The following is a 19,915-nucleotide window of genomic DNA, read 5'->3' on the forward strand; positions in this document are numbered from 1 at the left end:
CTCTGTACAATAGGCACTTTATTAGTGGTTGGAATGCAGTTAACACGCAAGAGTGTGCAGACGGAACGGGGGGCCTGAGGGCTGGCGGGCAGGCACAGGAGACTGGGACCCCAGGCTGGGTTTCTCCCTCTCCGGGGTGCCACCGTGGTGCTGATGAGCAAAGACATGAAGTCAGGGGCCCGGGGTAGGGCGAAGGGGGAACCAGGAGACCAGGTCCCCGGAGTTCAGTGAATTTGGCAAAAGGATCCCTCAAGGTGAGGTGATGGGGTGGGGGGAGGGCCCGGGTTTGCCCACGGCATCTGCCCCCACCCCTTCCCCTGACGTCGTCCCTCGGGTGGATTCAGCTGCTTGCTCTCTCACAAAGAAAGCTGTGTAACTGGCGGGAGAAGGGGGGAAATTGGGCCGGACGCCTCCTGCCAGCCAGCGGGTTTCCATTAAGCAGCTGTTAGCGGGCTCCTTCCTCCTGCTCTGCTCTGTCCACACCGGTCTGCGCCCCGACCCCAGCGGCCCTCCCCCGACAGACTCACTCCCTCTCCTTCCATGACACCCCTGCTGTGGCCTCCCACCCCCACCTGGCCTCGCCACTCCCACCCCAGCAGGGAGGGCACGAAACAAGGCACTCCGCAGCCGGCCCCATCTCAGCCGTGGAGACAGACAGAAAAAAGCTAATAGACCCTTTAATGCATGTCCGGGTTAAAAAATAATAATAAAGAAACGCGTATGGCAGCCTGTGAGGCAGCTGTTCAGCCGTCGAGAAGGGGCTCGGTCCTGGCCGGAGCAGACACGAGTGAACAGGAGGCCTCAGGGGCCGGAGCTTGGCCATCGCTCTTGCGGACACACACGCTGCCCCATCGTAAGAGAACAGGAAGCATGAGGCAGCCCACAGAGGTCGGGCGCCCCTGCCTGCCAGACATCAAGAGGCCTCACCGGACTTCTCCCCATCCAGGCCAGCGAGGGCTGGAGTGAGCTGTGCGTGCAGTCCTGGGGCGCCGCCCTGAAAACGCCAACTGCCCCTTGGCATAGGGAGGAGAGGCCCCAAATCTTCCAGGTCCCTGGAATCCAGTGGTAACTGGATGGTTGGGGGGTGGGAGAAGGCGGCAGTGATTGGACTTCAGGTGAGCCCAGGTGGCCAGGGGTTCTGACCCAGCTGCTGAGCACCCAGTGTGAGACTTCTGGAGAGGTGGGGGGAGAGCAGAGGGCCTTTAGGACTCCGCCAGCTTCTTGTTGGTCTTGTTTAAGAGCCTCTTGAGGTTGGGAGACATGAAGTAAGGCCTCTCGGCTGAGCCATCATTCCTCTCCAGGTCCTCCACTGCGGAGAGAGGCCCCCAAGACGGTGGCATGAGGGGAGCCCACGGGCAGGGACCTCTGGGGACAGGGTAGGAGGACGAGGGCCACAGAGAAGGCTCAGAGGGTTAGGAAGCAAGACACACTGGGACTGGAGAGGGGCAGGCTGTGGTGGGCTCGGGAACGGGACACGCACACGCTCCCCACACTCCCGGGCAGGGCTGCCCCGCATGCACCCCCGGTCTACAGGGAGGAAACGAGGAGGCCTGCCTGGCCCCCACGCCTCCCTCCCTCTCTACTCCTCAACTTCTGCCCGCTTCCCCTCCTCCGCACTCCCCTTCAACAGGATGTCTCTCAGCTCGGGCGACATGAAGTAGGGTCGCTCCTGAGAGCCGTCATTCCTTTCCAGGTCCTCACCTGGGCTCCCCCCAGGAACCGGCAGGGGGAAAATGGGGTGGTCAGGAAGGGAGGGAAAGAGGGAGGCGGGGAAGAACAGGGAAGCCAGCAGGCATGGAGTAGAGGAAGAGAAAAGAAAAAAACAAAAACAAAAACAAAAACAAAACAGACAGATGGAGAGACCAGAGTTAGTAGCAGCCACAGATCCCCCCCCCAACAAAGCCAGAAACTCCAAAGCCGAGGGCCCAGGGGCACAGCGTCCTAGCTGCAGCCTGGACCAGGGGGCAACAGGATGGAGCAGCTCCAAGCAGAGGGAGGAGGCCGAGAAGGCATGCCAGGGCCCTCTGACGCGGAACAGCCAGTCCCCGGGGAAGCTGGGGGGCTCCTGGCCGTTGAATACATAGCCCCATCAGATGTTATGCCCAGAGGGGAGAAGGCAGCCAGGGCCTGGCAAGGGTTGGGTTGAGGGGTCACTCACAGAAGCAGAGGAACAATGTGTCCACACACATGCCGTACACACTGAAGAAGCCATGGGCAATCAGGTAGGAGCCGATGATCACCGTCTAGGCAAGGGGAGCCAAGCTGTTTCCACCCCAGCTCCTAGAGCAACTCCCACTCACCACACCCTCCCAGGCTCGGAGCCCTGTCATTTCCCCGCTGATAACCCCTCCTTAGAATAACAAACTAAGTCCTGCCATTCACTCCTTGTTTTCTTCAACCCCAGGGCCTTTGCACATGCTGCTGTCCTGACTTAGTCAAGTTTTTGTCTTCTTATCCTTCTGTTTTCAGTTCAAACATCAAGTCCTCAGACACCACCTCCTCCAAGAAGTTGCTTCTGACACCTAGACCCTGTTTTATGCTCTCCTAGCACTGCATGCCTGTCCTCTGAGACCTTTGGCTGGCTGCAATTTTATGCGTGTTTAGGGCATTACAGGCATAATGCCCTCATCCCCACTAGACTGTATCTGTCCCACTTATGGCCACACCCCCCCCAACAATTTGGAGACTCACAGGGCCTTGGCAGGTATCTGATAAACATTTACGGATTGAAGTGAGTGGACCATGGAGAGATTAAATAACTTGCCCAGACGGACTCATCTTAGAGTGAACAAATAGAGAACTCAGATAAAAATCTAGGTCACTGGGCTCCAAGGCCTGCACTGCCCTCAGGGTGATGACATTACCCCTTCGTGGCCCCACCACCTCCCGGCCCTTATCCCCACCCCCTCCCCGCTACACCAGTCTCCTCGCTATTGCTGGCACAGGCCCACCTCAGGGCCCCCGTATTTGTTGATCCCTGTGCCTGGAGGTTCCCCGTATCTCCTTCAGATCTTAGATCCGACATCATTTCCAAAGTGAAGACACCTGGCCTTCCAGGCCTGCCCAAATCCTCCACCACAGGCTCAAACAGTTTAACAGTTCCCTGTAACTCTCCCCTGTGGCAGGGATCAGTTTGTAATCATGAGATCTATCTGCCTCTGAAAGGTAAGGTCCTCTGGAGGGAAGCCTTTCCTGCCCCTCCCGCCCCCCGGCGTGGTACACAGTAGGTGCTTACTACATGTTTGCGGACTGAATAAATCATCAATCCCCCACCTGTGATCTCCATCCACATCTGTCTAGTCAAAAGAGACCAGGAGACCCCAGCACCTCCTTCTCCCTGGACCCCCACGCATCCCCAAAGGTCCATACCAGTATAGGGACCCAGTAATAATTGAGGGGCGGTGCTGTGTCCTGCACAATCCTGATCCGGTGGGTGAAGAAAAAGAAAGCCAGGATCCCTAAAGAGAGGGAGGAAACCAAAATGGATGAGGGTTCTGGCTAAAGGAAGCCCCCCCCCGCCCCTGACCTCAGAGAACATGGCACTCGTCACAAAAGAAGGGGGGGGGCAACAGCACTTCACAAGTCACCCCGACACGCTTGTCACAAAAGAAGATGGGGGGGCCCAAAAGCACTTTGCAAGTCACCCCGGCAGGCTCCCACACCTCCACAGGCTGGCCAGCAGCACTCACCCACACTACCCACGATCAGAAGTTTACCCAACAGGAAAAGGAAGTCGGTAACTTTGTCTAGGACGGCCACTCTGCAGGGGACAGTGAGAAGCAGGCATGAAGGCGGGCTCAGGGACTGGGGGAGGAGGGAGGCAGCCCGAGGGCCGTGCTTTGCCTGACCTGATGATGTTTCTCATGAGCAGGAAGAAGGCATTCCTGGCCGAGGTGCAGAAGTTGGTGCCATAGATAGCGATCTGTGGGGAGGAGTAGGAGGGGGTTCAGTCCCACTGGCTGGGAATGAGGGTTCCTCGTACCCAGCAGGAGCTGGTGGGCTGGTTCTGGGTCCCAGGCCCCCTCACCATGATGTAGGCATTCCTGTTGAGGAATCGGATGAACTTCTCCAAGCACCAGAAGCAGCATTTGAGACAGGTCATGAGGAACTTGGCAAACTTGTTCTCGGCGGCTAAGAGAGAAAGGAGGGATGCAGAGGTGAGGGGAGACCCCTGGTAGGATCCACCCACCCCCACCTCTTCGTTGCATGCACACAGTCCAGGATTCCCGGAGCCCACCTACTCAAAGAGACAGGGAGAGGAAACTTGATGCAGAACCCCCGGGGTCCTGCCCCTCACCCAAGTAGGAACCGACAGGACCCAGGACTCTCAGCCCAGACCCCCAGCAGCCGAAGCAAGCCACCCGAGGGCCACACCTTTCAGGCGCTGATCCAAGTACTCGAGCATCACTCGGATAATCTGCACAATGGCCAGAATGAGGGCACCAAAGGCCAGGGAGCCTGTGTGGTACCTGAGGGCCAAGGGAGTGGTCAGTGGCTGCACCAAGGCTCCTCAACCCCATCTTGCCCCCACTCCCAGGCCACCTGGAGTCCCACCTGAGCGCCCGGCCGAAGGCAGAGAAGAGTGGGAAAGCAGGGAGGTCGTCTGGCTTGTGCAGGGCCCAGTAGTAGGAGGCGAAGGCCCCAGCTAACGTGACCTGGCCCAGGGCCAGCACAAAGTTGGCCAGCCAGAAGAACATGAAGGCATTGAAGATCTGCAGGCCCAGCAGGGCCCGATGGTAGCCCGACTCACCCCCGTAGAAGGCGAACTGGCAGTGGGCACCAGGGCACAGGCGGGATTCATTGGAGGAGGCGAAGGTCTGTGGGAGGGATGCAGAGCTGGGTCACAACACAGGGGCCAGGGGGGCAGGGTGGCTTCTGGGCATCAGGTCTGGGTCAGATGGACTCTGGGGTGGGACAGGAGTCGTGGGAATCAGAGGTAAGTCAAGGGACTGGGGGTTCAGTATAGGGGCTTCTAAAAGGGGTTCTAGAAACAAGACAGGAACGTTGACCGCACGGTGGGGGGGTTGGTGAGGCAGGAGAAGCTATCCTGGGGATCAGCGCGGGGTCACACATCAGGGGAGTGGCCACATGGACAAGGACAAGAGTGGCAGAGATCAGTACAAAGACCACAGGGGTCAGGAGAGGGGCTTGTGAATGGCAAGGAAGGGGTTCTAGAGGCAAGACCTGGCTGTCAGTGGGTTAAGGGAGGGGTATGCGGCAGGAAATGAAGTCAAGGGGAGAAAGGTGGGTGGTTCAGTAGTCAGGGTGGGCTGGGGGCTGCCAAGTTGGATCTCTTCCCCACCCTGCTCCCCACATCCAGCACCGGGCATACAGCAGGCACCGAATGTTTGCTGAATGGTCCCCAGGCAGGGATGAGAGGTTTCAGAGAGTCTGTGGGCTGCTGGGGAAATAGTCGACCCCCACCTCAGGGTTGCAGGTTTTCCCAGCAAATTGGCAGGTGCCGTCATCAAAGATCTTATAGACGGCTTCATTGGAAGTGGACAGGAAGCTGGAGGTTCATTAAGGAACCTGAGGTTTGGAATTGGGGCCCCGGCGGCTTGTGAGAAAGGATCCATTCCTCTACCGGGTTCTGGTCTGCCCCCACCCCCCCAAAGCTGCAGGTCACTTCTAGGCCAGTTTGGCCCTTAGCCATCCCTGCGGTCAGGGATCCGGGTCTGAGGGTGGATACACGGCAGTGCTAGCCCAGTAGGCGATGCAAAGGCACAGCAGGAGGAAGGTGACCAGTGGGTACAGCAGGGAGCACATCACGTATCCCACAGCCCTGGGGAGGAGTAGAGACACAGGCATCAGGGCCCAAGCAGCCCTGGGACCACCCCAGCCCAGCCCCGGGGCACCCTGGCACCCACCTGCTGGCTTCTTTGATGAGCGCGATGGCGATGAGAATTCTCTTCCGCAGGAAGATGAGCAGCAAGATGATAATGGCCTCAAGGATGCTCAGAATGATCACTGTGGGGGCAGAGGGGGGCCAAGTCTGCCAGCCGCCTGTCCCCACTCCCTCCCAGGCCTCAGCGGGGGCAGGATGGGGGGAGGGGCTGGAACTCACTGAAGGCCATCCACGTCTGCCGCAAGTGCAGATACACTCGGAGGTCTGTCTGGAAGCCAAGGTCCACCAGGGAGATGTCGGAGCCAGCCTCGCCCCGCAGTCGCACGTACTCCATGTAGCAGTGAAATATTCCTGCACAGGGGACCGACCTCAGCCCACCAGCTGCTCCCCCAATGTTGCAGAGCAGGTGGGAGCACCCCCATTTAGCAGAAGCAAGAACCAAAGCTGAGAGCGGCTGCCATTGCTTGCAACTGCCTCCGAGCCATTGTAAAGATTGATTGATTTATTATTTGTGAGAGAGAGCGAGAGAGAGAGAGCAGGGGGGAGGGAAAGAGGGAGAGAGAGAATCCCAAGCAGACTCCCTGCTGAGCATGGAGCCCGATTTGGGGCTCAATTCCAGGACCCTGAGATCATGGCCTGAGCCAAAATCAAGAGTCCGATGCTTAACCGAATGAGCCACCCAGGCGCCCCGCCTCAGAGCCTTTGTACTTGCTGTTCCCGCTGCTTAGTACTGGATTTCTCACACCCTCCTGTCTCTACTCAAGTATCACTTTTTTTTTTTTTTTAAAGATTTTATTTACTTATTTGTCAGAGAGAGAGAGAGAGAAGCAGGCTGCCCACTGAACAGGGAGCCTGACGTGGGACTTGATCCCAGGACCCTGGGATCACGACCTGAGCTGAAGGCAAACACCTAACCGACTGAGGCACCCAGGCATCCCTCAAAGGTCACCGTCTAATGAGACCTTCTCAAACCGCTTCTCCCATTTCGAATCACACCCCCTCACACTCAACCTCTTGGCCCTTCTCTCTGCTTGCACCTTCTAGAGGGTTTTCTGGTTTATTATTTTTTTTAAGATTTTAAGTAATCTGTACACCCAACATGGGGCTCAAACTCACAACCCCGAGATCAAGAGTCACGGGCTCCCCCTGGTTTATTATTTCTTGTCCATCTTCCCCACACCCCCCAGGCCCTAGAAAACTGCCTGGGACACACAGGCACTCGATCCAGGCTTGATGCATGCATGCATAAATGAGCGGCTGAATAGGTGCCAGGATGCTCTGTGACCTGAGGCTTTCCTTCCCACCCGGTAACAATGATTCATGGGTGGGGACCGAGGATGTGGGTATGAACATCCAGTGGGGTGGCATTAGGGATTTTCAATATGCCCCTTAGCTTTATGTAGAATTGTAAAATGCAGATAAAGTAAAAAACAAAACAAAACAGGGGTGCCTGGCTGGTTCAGTTGGTAGAGTATGCGACTCTTTTTGAGTATGCGACTCTTGATCTGAGGATCATGAGTTCAAGCCCCACGCTGGGTGTAGAGATGACTTAAAAATAAAATCTTAGGGGCGCCTGGGTGGTTCATTTGGTTAAGCATCTGCCTTCGGCTCAGGTCCCTGGGGTCCTGGGATCAAGCCCTGTGTCCAGCTCCCCGCTCAGCAGAGTCTGCTTCTCCCTCTCCCTCTGCACCCCCCACCCCAGCTCATGTTCTCTCTTTCTCTCTCACCCACTCTCTCCCTCAAATGAATAAATAAAATCTTTTTAAAAAAATAAAATCTTGGGCGCCTGGGTGGCTCAGTTGGTTAAGCGACTGCCTTCGGCTCAGGTCATGATCCTGGAGTCCCGGGATCGAGTCCCACATCGGGCTCCCTGCTCAGCAGGGAGTCTGCTTCTCCCTCTGACCCTCTTCCCTCTTGTACTCTCTGTCTCTCATTCTCTCTCTCAAATAAAAAAAAAAAAAAAAAAAAAAACACTTAAAAAAAAATAAAAAAATAAAATCTTAAAAACAAACAAAAATCATTTGCCTAAAATGCCAGCACCCAGCTAGAAACCACCATTAGCATGAATATTTTAATATCTGCGTCCTCACATTGGGCTGCCTATGAGACATCTTTCCCCCCTGGAATGTTTATCTGAAGAATCAGAATGTGAAGCACCGGGGTTTGTGCATTGCCTCTGGGTTGCACAGGCCTGAGATCTACAGGGCCCTCCCCCCATCTCGTCTGTACACTTTTTCTCATTAAGCCTGCTAACTAGTAAATATTAATTAGCCCCACTTTATAGAGGAAGAAATTGAGGCACGGGGAGGTTGAGTCACCTGCCCAGGGTCACAGAGGAAGGAACTGGCAGAGTCGGTCTTTAACCCTCAGCTGTCTGGGGCTAGAGCACACATCTTTAACCACGTAGTCTACTTGAGAATGCTTTTTGATGTAGATAAAATGCAGATCCAGGTCCCACTGGAAGTCTATGATCTAACTCATCCTCCATCCATAAACACAGAGGTTATTTCCAAGGGCCTACTCCCATAAACAAGGCTGAGATGAACATCTTCACAAATATGCCAAATAAAAGACAGATGGCTTAGGACAAGATTCTGGATCGCCACGGTCAGGCCAGAGAGCAGAGGCATTTTGCAGGCTGAGAGGTGGGGAGGGTGCAGGGAGGCGGAGACGTACCGTAGCCCAGCACCAGAACCACCATGATGATCATCACCCAGACCATAATGCCGGCCAGGAAACGGAGCAGGACAATGAAGAGGAGGCTCATCAGCATGGCGATGACCAGGCCTCTGGGGATAAAACAGGGGCATGAGCAGACCGCACCCTCTCACCAGCCCCAGGCTACACAGACCAGGGGGGCCACTTTCCCTCCCAACTTACATGACTATCCAGTACCAGGAGACCGTGTAATCTTCAAATATCCGCATGGCCAGCTGCCGCGCCTCCAGGACCCCGTTGGCCTTCCTGGGGACAAGCAGACAAGGCTCATGTCGGAGCCCCTCCCTGATTGGGTCAGCCCCAGGGGACGCCCAGGCCCACCCGGGGAAAGTAGGACCCCGATGTGGGCAGGCCGCGGTCCTCACTTGGCGCCCTCCACCAGCTCTGTGATGTTCTTTCGAGAGCCGTGCCCATCCTCATAGGTCGTCTCGTTGCCCACCATGAGGACCCCCTTGTGGGCATGGATGGCTGGGAAGCATCGCTGGGCCACTGTGTGGAGCGGGGAATGAGACCAGTCAGGCTGAGCCCCTGAAACCTAACCCCCACCGCCGCCCCCAAGTTTGAGGAACCCCAGACTCACAGGGTTTGCTGGGGATGAGGACAGCAGGGCAGTCACCATCCCGAAGCACTTCAGTTACACCCTAGCAAGAAAGGGGGAAAGGGGTTCATGCCCCAGGCCAGCACCCTCCACCCGCCCCCCCCCTTCCCTAGCCTCCCCTCACCTTGGTGTTCTGGAAGCCAGGCACACAGAACTGCTTGTAGTACTGAAAGTCCTGGGATTTGTGAGCGTTCAGGTAGGTGAGGTAACGGTCGGGGCATTTCTCCACGCAGATCTTGGCGGGGGGGGGGGGCAGGAGGCAGGGGTTGGGTGGGATCGAGACAGACACCCGATCCCCACGGATCCCCATGTGGGACAGAGGCCCCACCTCCCATTCACCGGGGAAAAGAAAGGGTTGAGAGAGAAGCTGTCCCTCGGGGGAGAAAAGGGCCTGGTGATGGAAAGCAGGGGTAGCAAAGAAGATATGGGAGTGGCTGAATTACCTGAGGGGTGGGACACTGGAATTCCAGCAGGACCAGGGGGCTGGCACACTTCCCAATGTTGAAATAAAACAGGTAGGGTTTGTTCCTAGAGTTGGGGAAGGGAGATGAAAACTGTCAAGATTTCTCAACCTTCCTATATATAATATCTAATTATACATAGAGTTGCAAACAACTCAGGTAGCAGCAACCCTATTCTAAGCTCTGCCTGGTGGCTCATCTAACCATCCCAACAGCCTCATGAGGGTGGGACTGTGATGAGCCCCATTTCAGAGATGAGGAAAATAAGGCCCAGAGAGGTTGGGACACTCGTCTTAGCTCATACAGCCAGGGAGTGGCACAGCCTGGATTGAACTTGCTTTTAGCTCACCTGTTTAGCTCACCCGGCCTGACATCAGATCCCGGACGGTCTCCTCTCTGTCCCTCCCCTAAATCGTGAGCTCCCAGAGGACAAGGCTCTTAATGTCTCATTTAGTGCAGTGTCCTCAAGGCCTAGAACAGCGGCTGGGGATGGTGGGAGCCTAGAACCTTCTCCCCAGTGCTCATGAAGCCATCCTGCCCACACCTCTCCAGTCCCACCAGGCCCCAAGGAGCCAGACTCACGCATTTTTTGTGCCCTTCTGCCCGCAGAACTCGCCTCGGCTATCAGTGGGGTAGATCACCTTCCGAGGGTCCCCATGGGTCCAGGCTGTGGAGGGATCCAGGGACACTGAGGCACTGTCATTCCTCACCACCAGCCCCATGTCTGCCCTAGAGGCTGTGGCTTGTCCTCCCACCTTGGAAGCCCAATCCCGTGCCCCCCTCCACTCACCTATGATGCCCACTGCCACGTAGCCCACAATGGCCAGGAGGAGGAACACACAGCAAATGATATCCGTGCAGCCCCTGGGGAACAGAGAACGGCATCAGGGTGGGAGCCTTGGGGCCCTATGTACCACGGACCCCACCCTGCCCTGCACATACACCCACATTCATGAGTTAGCTGGACACGTGTTCCTTAATGGTGTGAACGCTGTACCAAAGAGCACGTACATTTCACTTTTTTTTTTTTTTTTTTTTTAAGCAAGCTCTACACCCAACACCGGGCTCGAACTCACAACCCTGAGATCAGGGGTCGTCACATGCTCTATTGACTGAGCCAGCCAGGTGCCCTTTACATGTTGATACCTAATGCTACACTGTTCTTGAAGCAGTTGGCCACAATGTTCAGCTCTCCTTTGATTGAGTGCCCATTTCCCCCCACCTTTAATAGCAATAGGGATTCATGTTTTTTAAAATTTAAACTATTTTATATTTTAATTTTATTTTTAGAAGATTTTATTTATTTATTTATTTGAGAGGGAGAGAGTGAGTGAGAGAGCACAAGCTGGGGAAGAGGCAGAGAGAGAAGCCAGCTTCGGCTCGGGTCATGATCCCAGGGTCCTGGGATTGAGCCCCACACTGGGCTCTCTGCTCAGTGGGGAGTCTGCTTCCCCCTCTCCCTCTGTCTACTGCTCTGTCTACTTGTGCTCTCTCTCTGTCAAATAAATAAATAAAATCTTTTTTAAAAAATTCATATTCTGGGGCACCTGGGTGGCTCAGTCAGTTAAGTATCAGACTCTTGGTTTCAGCTCAGGTCATGGGATCCAGCCCCAAGCTGGCTCCAGGCTCAGCACGGAGTCTGCTAGGGATACTCTCTCTCCCTCTCCCTCTGCCCCTCCCCCACCCACGTGCATGCTCACCGCACGTGTGCTTTCTCTCTCAAATAAATAAAATCTTTTTTAAAAATTTCATATTTCCAAATTCCCTCCAAAATATACTGAGCCACTTAGATTCAGAGCAGCCTATGTGCCAATCTTTTTAATCTTTGCTAATCTGTGATGGGGAAACTATTTGGTTCCTGTTTTAAATCCCATTCCTTTACCTTTCAGTGAGTTTGCACACTTCCCCATAACTTCACTGTTTATGGTATTTCTTGTTGTAGAAATCATCTCTTCCAGTCTTTTGCCTGAGTTTAAAAATTCATTTGTGGGGCACCTGGGTGGCTCAGTCAGTTAGGGGTCTGCCTTCAACTCGGCCATGATCCCACAGTCCTGGGATTGAGCCCCATGTTAGGCTCCCTGCTCAGTAGGGAGCCTGCTTCTCCCTCTCCTTCTGCTTGCCACACCGCTTGCTTGTGCTCGCTCTCTCTCACTCTCTCTCAAATAAATAAATAAAATCTTTAAAAAATAAAAATAAAAAATAAATAAAAATTGATTTGTAAAGACTCTTTGGGGGCACCTGGGTGGCTCAGTTGGTTAAGCATCTGCCTTCAAGCTCAGGTCATGATCTCAGGGTCCTGGGATCAAGTCCCCAGTCAGGCTCCTTGCTCAGCAGGGAGCCTGTTTCTCCCTCTCCCTTTGCCCTCCGCTCCTGCTCTCTCTCTCTCTCTCACTCTCTCTCTCTCTCAAATAAATAAAAATCTTTTTAAAAAAAGACTGTGTATTTGGGAAATTAGTTCTTTAATTGTCAAGTCGCAAATATCGGTCACCAGTTAGTTGGAGAGCAGATGTGGTAAAGAAACATCTGGGGGGGGTAAAGAAACAGGTTGAGGCAGTGCTAACAGAGACCCTTCTCTCCCAGGAATCCAGAGCCCTTACCTGTGGTAAATGGGTCCTTTGAAGGTAGGGTCATACTTCTGTGGTGTTCCTGAAAATCGGCAAGATTGAGCAGGGTGACCAAGAAGGGGCTGCAAGACTACCCTCCCCCAGAAGCCCCTAGGGGTATCTCTGGCCCAGAGGGAGAGTGAAGTCCACAGACCCAGTGGATTTTCTGCCTCACCCCACCTCCCGGCGACCACACCCCAGCCCCCAGTACGGGCAGGCCAAGGCAGGGGGAGCCGTGGCTGATGGAGAACAGCCCCGAGTTATCACCTGACGGCCACCCACTGCGGAGGGGGCAGGACCGGGGGCCACCTACTGAGGAAGGGGCCGGACCGGGAACTGGGAACGGGGAGCCAGGGAGGGAAGGGGGTTCCAAGGTGGGATCTGGAGAAGGTTCCTGCAGGAGTACAGGGGAGGGAGCTTACGAAGACAAACCCTTCAGTGGAGGGGTCTGGAGGGGCCTCTGAGAGGCAGCTCCCGAAGAGGACTAGAGTGAGGGGCTACCCGCAGGGATGGGCAATTCTGCTCCCCACTCTTGGCTCCCAGCCGGGTCTTCCCGCGGCTCCCTCCAAGTGGCCAGGCCCGGGTGCGGGAGGGGCGCGCTGCCTACCGTGCTTCCCGTAGTAATGCTGCCGCTCGCCCCCCATTCCCGCGGGCGCCCAGCCCCGGCGGCCGGCCGCCTGCTCCGAGCCCCCTTGGTGCCGGGTCTGGAAGCGCGGGCGTCCCGTGGGAGGGACGGCTGGACCGACGGGCGGCGGCTCCTCCCAGCCCGGAGCCAGGCGGGGCGGCCCAAACCGGTCTGACCGGCCCTAGCTGAGCTGCAGCCTCGGGACCGACTGGCCGACGGACGGACGGCGGGGGGGGGGGGGGGGGGGGGGGGCCGCGGGCGGGGCGGCAGCTGCTCCCGCCGCTCACCGGCCACCCGATTTAGCCCTCTCCGCCCCCCCCGCCCAGCCCCCACCCGGGCAACTCCGGCTTCACCCCGTGGCCTCGGCGCTCCCCCTACGTGCGAACCAGGCGACGCCGCCTACAACCCCTCTCACCCCGGGAAGGGCGCCTCATGTTGTCCCATTCTCCAGGTATGGAAACTGAGGCGCGCAGGGAGGTAACTCTAGATATAGGCGCCGCAAACAGGCAGATGGCTGAACCCAAACTCCCAAATATAGAGTATTTGCGCTGAAAACTCTCAAGCCAATGGACGCGTTTTATTTCGGTCTGCATTTTTTTTTTAAATGAAATGCCAACAGTGAAACATTGGGAGACTCCGTATAAAAACCCACATCGCTATTCTCTTGAAGACTGGCAAAATGGGACGGGCAGCCCAGATGCCCCATCCCTGCCTGGCACTGCCCTTGGTGGCCCCCAAGGCTAGACACCCCAGCTCACCACCCCTTCACACATCCCAACCGTGAATCCTGAAGCCATTGTTTCGTAGAACAAGTATTTATTGAGCACCTACCGGGTGCTGGCCCAGGGCTGGGCACTAAGTACGGTGGCAAATGAGAGACCCAATTTTGTGGGACTGTTCTTGTGGTGCTGACATCCTAAATGCATGGCCTAGATTCAAATGCTCCCTCGGCCCCATCCAAGCCAGAGGACAATTCAGCCAGTGTCTTGCCTGCCCTGAGCCCCCTCAACTGTGAAATGGGACTAAAGTATCAAACCAAAACTGGTCACAGACCAATCACAGGATACCAGGAGGTATACAGTTGGTGTGGGGCACACAGTCAGCTGGCTGTACGCCCCCCTTACTGTATTGCCCCACACCAACCATCCACTCCGCAAGCCAACTGTATGCTCCCTCAATCATGTGCCTGTTCTCACTGCCCCGCCCCCAACAGCTCTTTGAGGCCAGCTGTATACTTCGTAGTGTAGTCGATTATATAGTTGGTGCCGGGGCATGATCAGCAGGAATATATATTCGGTGTGAGGCATACAGTCAGCAGTGGGGTTCTATAGTGTGCTCATATACAGTTGTTGCTCAATAAGCTGCTCCCTCAGAGTCAAGCATCCCCTGGCAGGGCTCTGGTCACTAAGTCAGCTTATCCCTAGAGGAATGTGCCTCCCCCGAGGGGCCTCCAGCTGTGGAAGCCCCACCTGACCCCTGGCCCACAGGCTTTAGCAAACAGGGGAGGTTCAAGGCTCCAAGCCATGCCCTTGGGTGACCAGGCATCCCAAAGAAACCCTGTGGTTCCCGTGGTCTCTCCCAACCCCAAGGCTGGCTGGTCCCACCCACCCAGTCCAAGCAGTGGACAAAAAAAGAGGCTGCGGCCTCTTCCCAGCTACACAAGGTCCCTTGGGGACACTCCTGCAGACCCCGGACTTCAGCCACCAGCTCCACCCTGATGATCCCCCAACATTGGTCCCCTGAGCTGCACACCCCTGTGACACCCACCTCCTGGAGGTCTCATGGGTGTCTCATACTCAGCACAGCTACATCCAAGCCCCTGATGGTCCCCAACCTGCCCCGGCTCAGAAAAGGCAGCTTCGTCTTCCCAAGGGCCCAGACCAGAAACCTGAGATACCTCGCTTTACTTCACGCCAGCTCTGCCTTCAGAATCTATCCAGAATTCAAGCACTTCTCACCCCCACCCTTGTCACACAGCTGTGGTTTCCTGCCTGGACCAGTGCAGGCAGCTCCACCCTGCTCTCCCAGCTCCCACCCTCCCCCTCCCCTCACTGTCCGTTCCCTCCGTGGCAGCCAGAGAAGCCTGTGAACACCTCTGCCCAGAACCTTCCATGGCTCCCGCCTCCCTTGGAGGAAAAACCCAACTCTTCACCATGACCTATAAGGCCCCCTACGCTCTGCCGGGTCCCCTCCCTTTCTCCCCTTCACTTGGTTCACCTTCACTGGCCTCATTAACTATACCACAAACTCACCAGGCATGGTCTCACCCCAGGACCTTTGCACTGGCTGTTCCCTCTACCTAGAAATCTCTTCCCAGAGATGTCCATGTGGCTCCACTTCATTCAGGCCTCTGTTCAATCATCCCCTCCTCAGTGAGGCTTTCTCTGACCATCCTATCCAAAACAGCATCCGTTTCCCCTCTACCCCATCACCCTATTTTATTTTATTTTTTTATCACCACCTGACACATCACACATTTACATGCTGCTTGTTTATTGTCTGCTCCCTTGCCTGTTCCCACCAAGGGCAGGGATTTATGTCTGTTCCGTTCACAACTGTTTCCAGGGCCCAAAATAGCACCTGGCACTTGGTGTTTGTTGAATGAATAAACACAGTACACAAACCATTTATAGATAGCTAAGACTGGGGACACCTGGGTGGCTCAGCCAGTTAAGTGTCCAACTCTTGATTTCAGCTCAGGCCATGATCTCAGAGTCCTGAGATCAAGCCCCCTGCGGGCTCTGCGCAGCTTGGAGTCTGCTTGGGATATTCTCTCTCCCCCTGCTCCCCACCTCCCTCCCTGGCCGCTGTACCCAGCTTGAGTGTGTGTGCGTTCTCTCTCTCTCTCTTTCACATAAATAAATAATAACTTTTAAAAAAGATAGCTAAGGGGCGCCTGGGTGGCTCAGATGGTTAAGTGTCTGCCTTCGGCTTAGGTCATGATCTCAGGGTCCTGGGATGGAGCCCTGCATCGGTCTCCCTGCCAAGCAGGGAGCCTGCTTCTCCCTCTCCCTCTAGCGTTCCCCATGCTTGTGCTCTCTCCCTCTCTCTGTCAAATAAATAAATAAAATCTTAAAAAAAAAAAAGATAGCTAAGACTGAAAGTAAAAACATAGCTTAGATTTTTCCAGGTGCATGTATTTAAAAAATTAATTTGTGAATTCCATATGTAAAGAATTTAATTTAATACATGATAAATGTGGAATTTTCACTGGGCAGGGAAAGGATAAATCAACCTGTCAGTAGCCTTGATTGCATTAGGAAAGAAAAAAAGTTAACTTCACCCCCGACACATAGCAAAATAAATTCCACACGCATTAATCATGCAAAATAGATAAAAACTCGGAACTATTATGAGTATGAAGGGAAAACACAGGAACATATTTCCACCATCGGATAGGAGGCGAGACTGGTAAGGGTGTAGAAGAGATAAGGGAGCACTGGAAATTTCTTGTGTCCCCTGAATGGCAGCCAAACTGGCAAAGGGGAAACAACCATAGAAGAATGGCTGGTGCTGGGGCCCCTGGGTGGCTCAGTTGGTTAAGAGTCTGCCTTCGGGGTGCCTGGGTGGCTCAGTTGGTTAAGCGACTGCCTTCGGCTCAGGTTATGATCCTGGAGTCCCAGGATCGAGTCCCACATCGGGCTCCCTGCTCAGCGGGGAGTCTGCTTCTCCCTCTGACCCTCCCCCCTCTCATGCTCTCTCTCCCTCTCTCTCTCATTCTCTCTCTCAAATAAATAAATAAAATCTTAAAAAAAAAAGTCTGCCTTCAGCTCAGGTCATGATCCCAGGGTCCTGGGATCGAGCCCACCCCCCAGCCCCCCGCCTCCCCGGTTCCGGCTCCGTGTTCAGCAGGGAGTCTGCTTCTCCCTTTCCCTCTGTTCCTCCCCCTACTCATGCTCAAGTTCTCTCTCCCTGTCTTTCACTCTCAAATAAATAAATAAAATCTTAAAAAAAAAAAAAAAGGTGGCTGGTGCTGACTGAGGAGTATCTTTCAGACTCTAGCTCTGTCCTCATTATACTGGAGGTCCTATCATCAACCCATTTTACAGTGGAGGAAACCAAGGCTCAGGGAGGGGAAGTGGCTTGCCCAGCCGCCTAGCAACAAGTAGAGGGTCCCTACTCCAAGTTTGATGGGTGAATGGGAGCCACTGAGAGTCTCTAAGCAGGAGCATGACCTGGCCAGGCTGGGGAGGGGAAGACACAGAGAGAGGTTTCAGCTCTCAGAGAAATTGGTGGCTATGGATGGGACAGCGGGGCCATGACCTTGCTGCATGAACCTGAGTTGTCCCTCTATAAGATGGAACTAAAGATACAGGGCAGCGCCTGCCAGAGGCTTGGTATTGGTATTGGTATCTCTCAAGAAATACCAGAGGGAGGGGCGCCTGGGTGGCTCAGTCAGTTAAGCGTCTGCCTTCGGTTCAGGTCATGATCCCAGGGTCCTGGGATCGAGTCCCGCATCAGGCTCCTTGCTCAGGGGGTAGCCTGCTTCTTGCTCTGCCTGCCACTCTCCCCGCTTGTGCTCTCTCCCTCTCTCTCTCTGACAAATAAATAAATAAAATCTTAAAAAAAAACTTAAAAATTTTTAAAAAAAGAAAGAAATACCAGAGGAAACATTGGTACAGCCATCTGATGGGTTCCAGCAGCTCTCATTAACTTTTGGGGGGGGGCAGGTTGAATACTCCTGGATTCTATCACTGAGCCCCATCCAAACCTGTAGGATGAGAACTTGCTGAATCTATGCAACAATACCGCAAGCTAATAACAGTACAGATGCCCGGATGCCTCCATTTCACTGCCCTTTACCAGTGCCAGGCACTTTTCCAGAACATCACATGGTTTCCCTGGGTTCCTCCTTACAGCAACCTTGGGAGATGGATCCCATCCTTACCTCCATTTGAGGGATGCAGACCCGGGGGCCCCCAGCGAATCGTGTACCCATGGTGAGCAGCAGAGCAGGGCGACCCAGCTCATGAGTGAGCATCCGGATGAGTTGCCTGGGGCTGTTGCAGCAAATGGCCACCCCCTTAGTGGCTTCAAACAACACTAACTTGTGGCGCCAGGGTGGCTCAGTCGGTTAAGTTCTGACTCTTGGTTTCAGCTCAGGTCATGATCTCAGGGGCATGAGATGGAGCCCCATGTGCTCAGTGGGCTCTGTGCTCAGTAGGGAATCTGCTTGAGAGTCTCTTCCTCTCCCCCTCCCCCTGCTCATGCTCTGTTTCTCTCTCTCAAATAAAGAAATCTTAAAAAAAAAAAAAAAAAAACACAAGGGTGCCTGGGTGGCTCAGTTGGTTAAGCGACTGCCTTCGGCTCAGGTCATGATCCCGGAGTCCCGGGATCGAGTCCTGCATCAGGCTCCCTGCTCAGCGAAGAGCCTGCTTCTCCCTCTGACCCTCCCCCCACTCATGTTCTCTCTCTCTCTCATTCTCGCTCTCTCAATTAAATAAATCTTTAAAAAAACCACAAAAAACAAAAAACAAACAAAAAAAAACCCCACACAGACTTATTATCTTATGGTTCTAGAGGTCAGACATCCAAAGTGCATCCCACTAGGCTAAAATCAAGGCGCTGTCAGGGCTGTGTTCCTTCTGTGGATTCTCGGCAAGAATCTGTTTCCTTACCCATTCTGGCTTTTAGAGGCTGCCTGCACACCCACATTCCTTGGCTTGTGGCCCCTTCCTGTGCCCATCCAGCCCACATCCACGGACACTGCCGTATCGCCTTTTCTGACTCCCTACTGCCTCCCTCCTCCCTTTATAAGGGCCCTTGTCCTTGGATCCATCTGGATAAGCCAGGATAATCTCCCCATTATAAGATCCTACATTTATGTATGTATGTATGTATGTATGTATGTATGTATGCATTAAAGATCTTATTTATTTATTTGTCAGAGAGAGCACAAGCAGGGGGAGCGGCGGGCAGAGGGAGAAGCAGGCTCCCTGCTGAGACTCAATCCCAGGACCCCGGGATCATGACCTGAGCCGAAGGCAGACGCTCAACCGAGTCACCCAGGCGCCCCATAAGATCCTACATTTAATCTCATCTGCAAATTCCCTTTTGTCCTGTCAGCTAACATAGTCACAGTTTCCAGGAGTTAGGACATGGACATCTTTGGGGGGGGGCATTACTCTACCTATCACACTGCGTAACCAGGGGTTGAGAAATTGTCATGGGGCGGCGGGGGATTGGGGGGGTGGGGGGGTGGGCGTGGGGGAGGAATCCACCCACTCCTTGTTTCCAGATGACCCAGAACTAAGAATGGTCTTTACATTTTTAACAGGCTGAAAAACATCAAAAGAGGAAGACTAGTTTGCCATGTGAAAATTATATGAAATTCAAATGTCAGCGGCCGTGAGTCCATTTTTCTTGGTACACAGCCATGCTGGTTCCTTTTCATGTTGTTTGTGGCTGCTTTTAGGCTACAGCAATAGAGTTGGGTGCCAAGATAGACATACGTGGCCTGCAGAGCTGAAATGTTTACTCTCTGTTTCTTTGCAGAAACAGTTTGCCGCCCCCAGTCTTGAGGCCATGAACCAAGTGTTGAGCCCCATTCTGTGCCAGCAGGTTTCACATGCTCTCTTTGTTTTTTTGTGGGTTTTTTAATTTTATTTTTTTTAAAGATTTTATTTAATTATTTGACAGAGAGAGAGAGACAGCGAGAGAGGGAACACAAGCAGGGGGAGCGGGAGAGGGAGAAGCAGGCTTCCCATCGAGCAGAGACCCCAATGTGGGGCTCGATCCCAGGACCCTGGGATCATGACCTGAGCCAAAGGCAGACACTTAACGACTGAGCCACCCAGGTTTCCCTGTGGGCTTGTTTTTTTTTTTTAAAGATTTTATTTATTTATTTATTTGAAAGAGAGACAGAGAGGGCATGAGTGGGGGTGGAGAGCAGAGGGAGAGGGACAAGCAGACTCGGGGCTCGATCCCAGGACCCTGGGACCATGACCTGAGCCAAAGGCAGACGCTTAACGCGCTGAGCCACCCAGGTGCGCCCACATGCACTCTCTGTAACCACCAGGAGTGGTATTACTGCCCTCCAAAGGGCTGGGGGCATGGACATGCCCT

At 54.3% G+C, this 19,915-nt stretch overlaps 1 protein-coding gene across 2 annotated transcripts in view; it reads right to left on the minus strand.

Moving 5' to 3' along the window:
• SLC44A2 (solute carrier family 44 member 2 (CTL2 blood group)) overlaps window positions 1-19,915 on the minus strand; it is a 27,204-nt gene continuing 7,289 nt past the window's right edge. The window contains exons 2-22 of one of the 2 annotated variants that reach the window (XM_028088697.1): window positions 12,220-12,268; window positions 10,413-10,486; window positions 10,205-10,289; window positions 9,605-9,689; window positions 9,286-9,396; window positions 9,144-9,204; window positions 8,929-9,052; window positions 8,726-8,809; window positions 8,522-8,634; window positions 6,065-6,196; window positions 5,868-5,967; window positions 5,690-5,782; window positions 5,425-5,509; window positions 4,555-4,817; window positions 4,375-4,469; window positions 4,028-4,131; window positions 3,849-3,922; window positions 3,690-3,760; window positions 3,370-3,458; window positions 2,159-2,243; window positions 1-1,309 (exon numbers count right to left, since the gene is read on the minus strand). In XM_028088697.1, the coding sequence (XP_027944498.1) occupies window positions 1,203-1,309; window positions 2,159-2,243; window positions 3,370-3,458; window positions 3,690-3,760; window positions 3,849-3,922; window positions 4,028-4,131; window positions 4,375-4,469; window positions 4,555-4,817; window positions 5,425-5,509; window positions 5,690-5,782; window positions 5,868-5,967; window positions 6,065-6,196; window positions 8,522-8,634; window positions 8,726-8,809; window positions 8,929-9,052; window positions 9,144-9,204; window positions 9,286-9,396; window positions 9,605-9,689; window positions 10,205-10,289; window positions 10,413-10,486; window positions 12,220-12,268 (2,084 nt within the window). In that variant the 3' untranslated portion in view covers window positions 1-1,202. The other variant, XM_028088696.2, reaches the window with a different exon arrangement.

Source organism: Eumetopias jubatus, unplaced genomic scaffold, assembly GCF_037043125.1.
Source record: "Eumetopias jubatus isolate StellerSeaLion01/CBP00866 unplaced genomic scaffold, mEumJub1_p1.0 scaffold_1, whole genome shotgun sequence".
NCBI classification, from domain to species: Eukaryota; Metazoa; Chordata; class Mammalia; order Carnivora; family Otariidae; genus Eumetopias; species Eumetopias jubatus.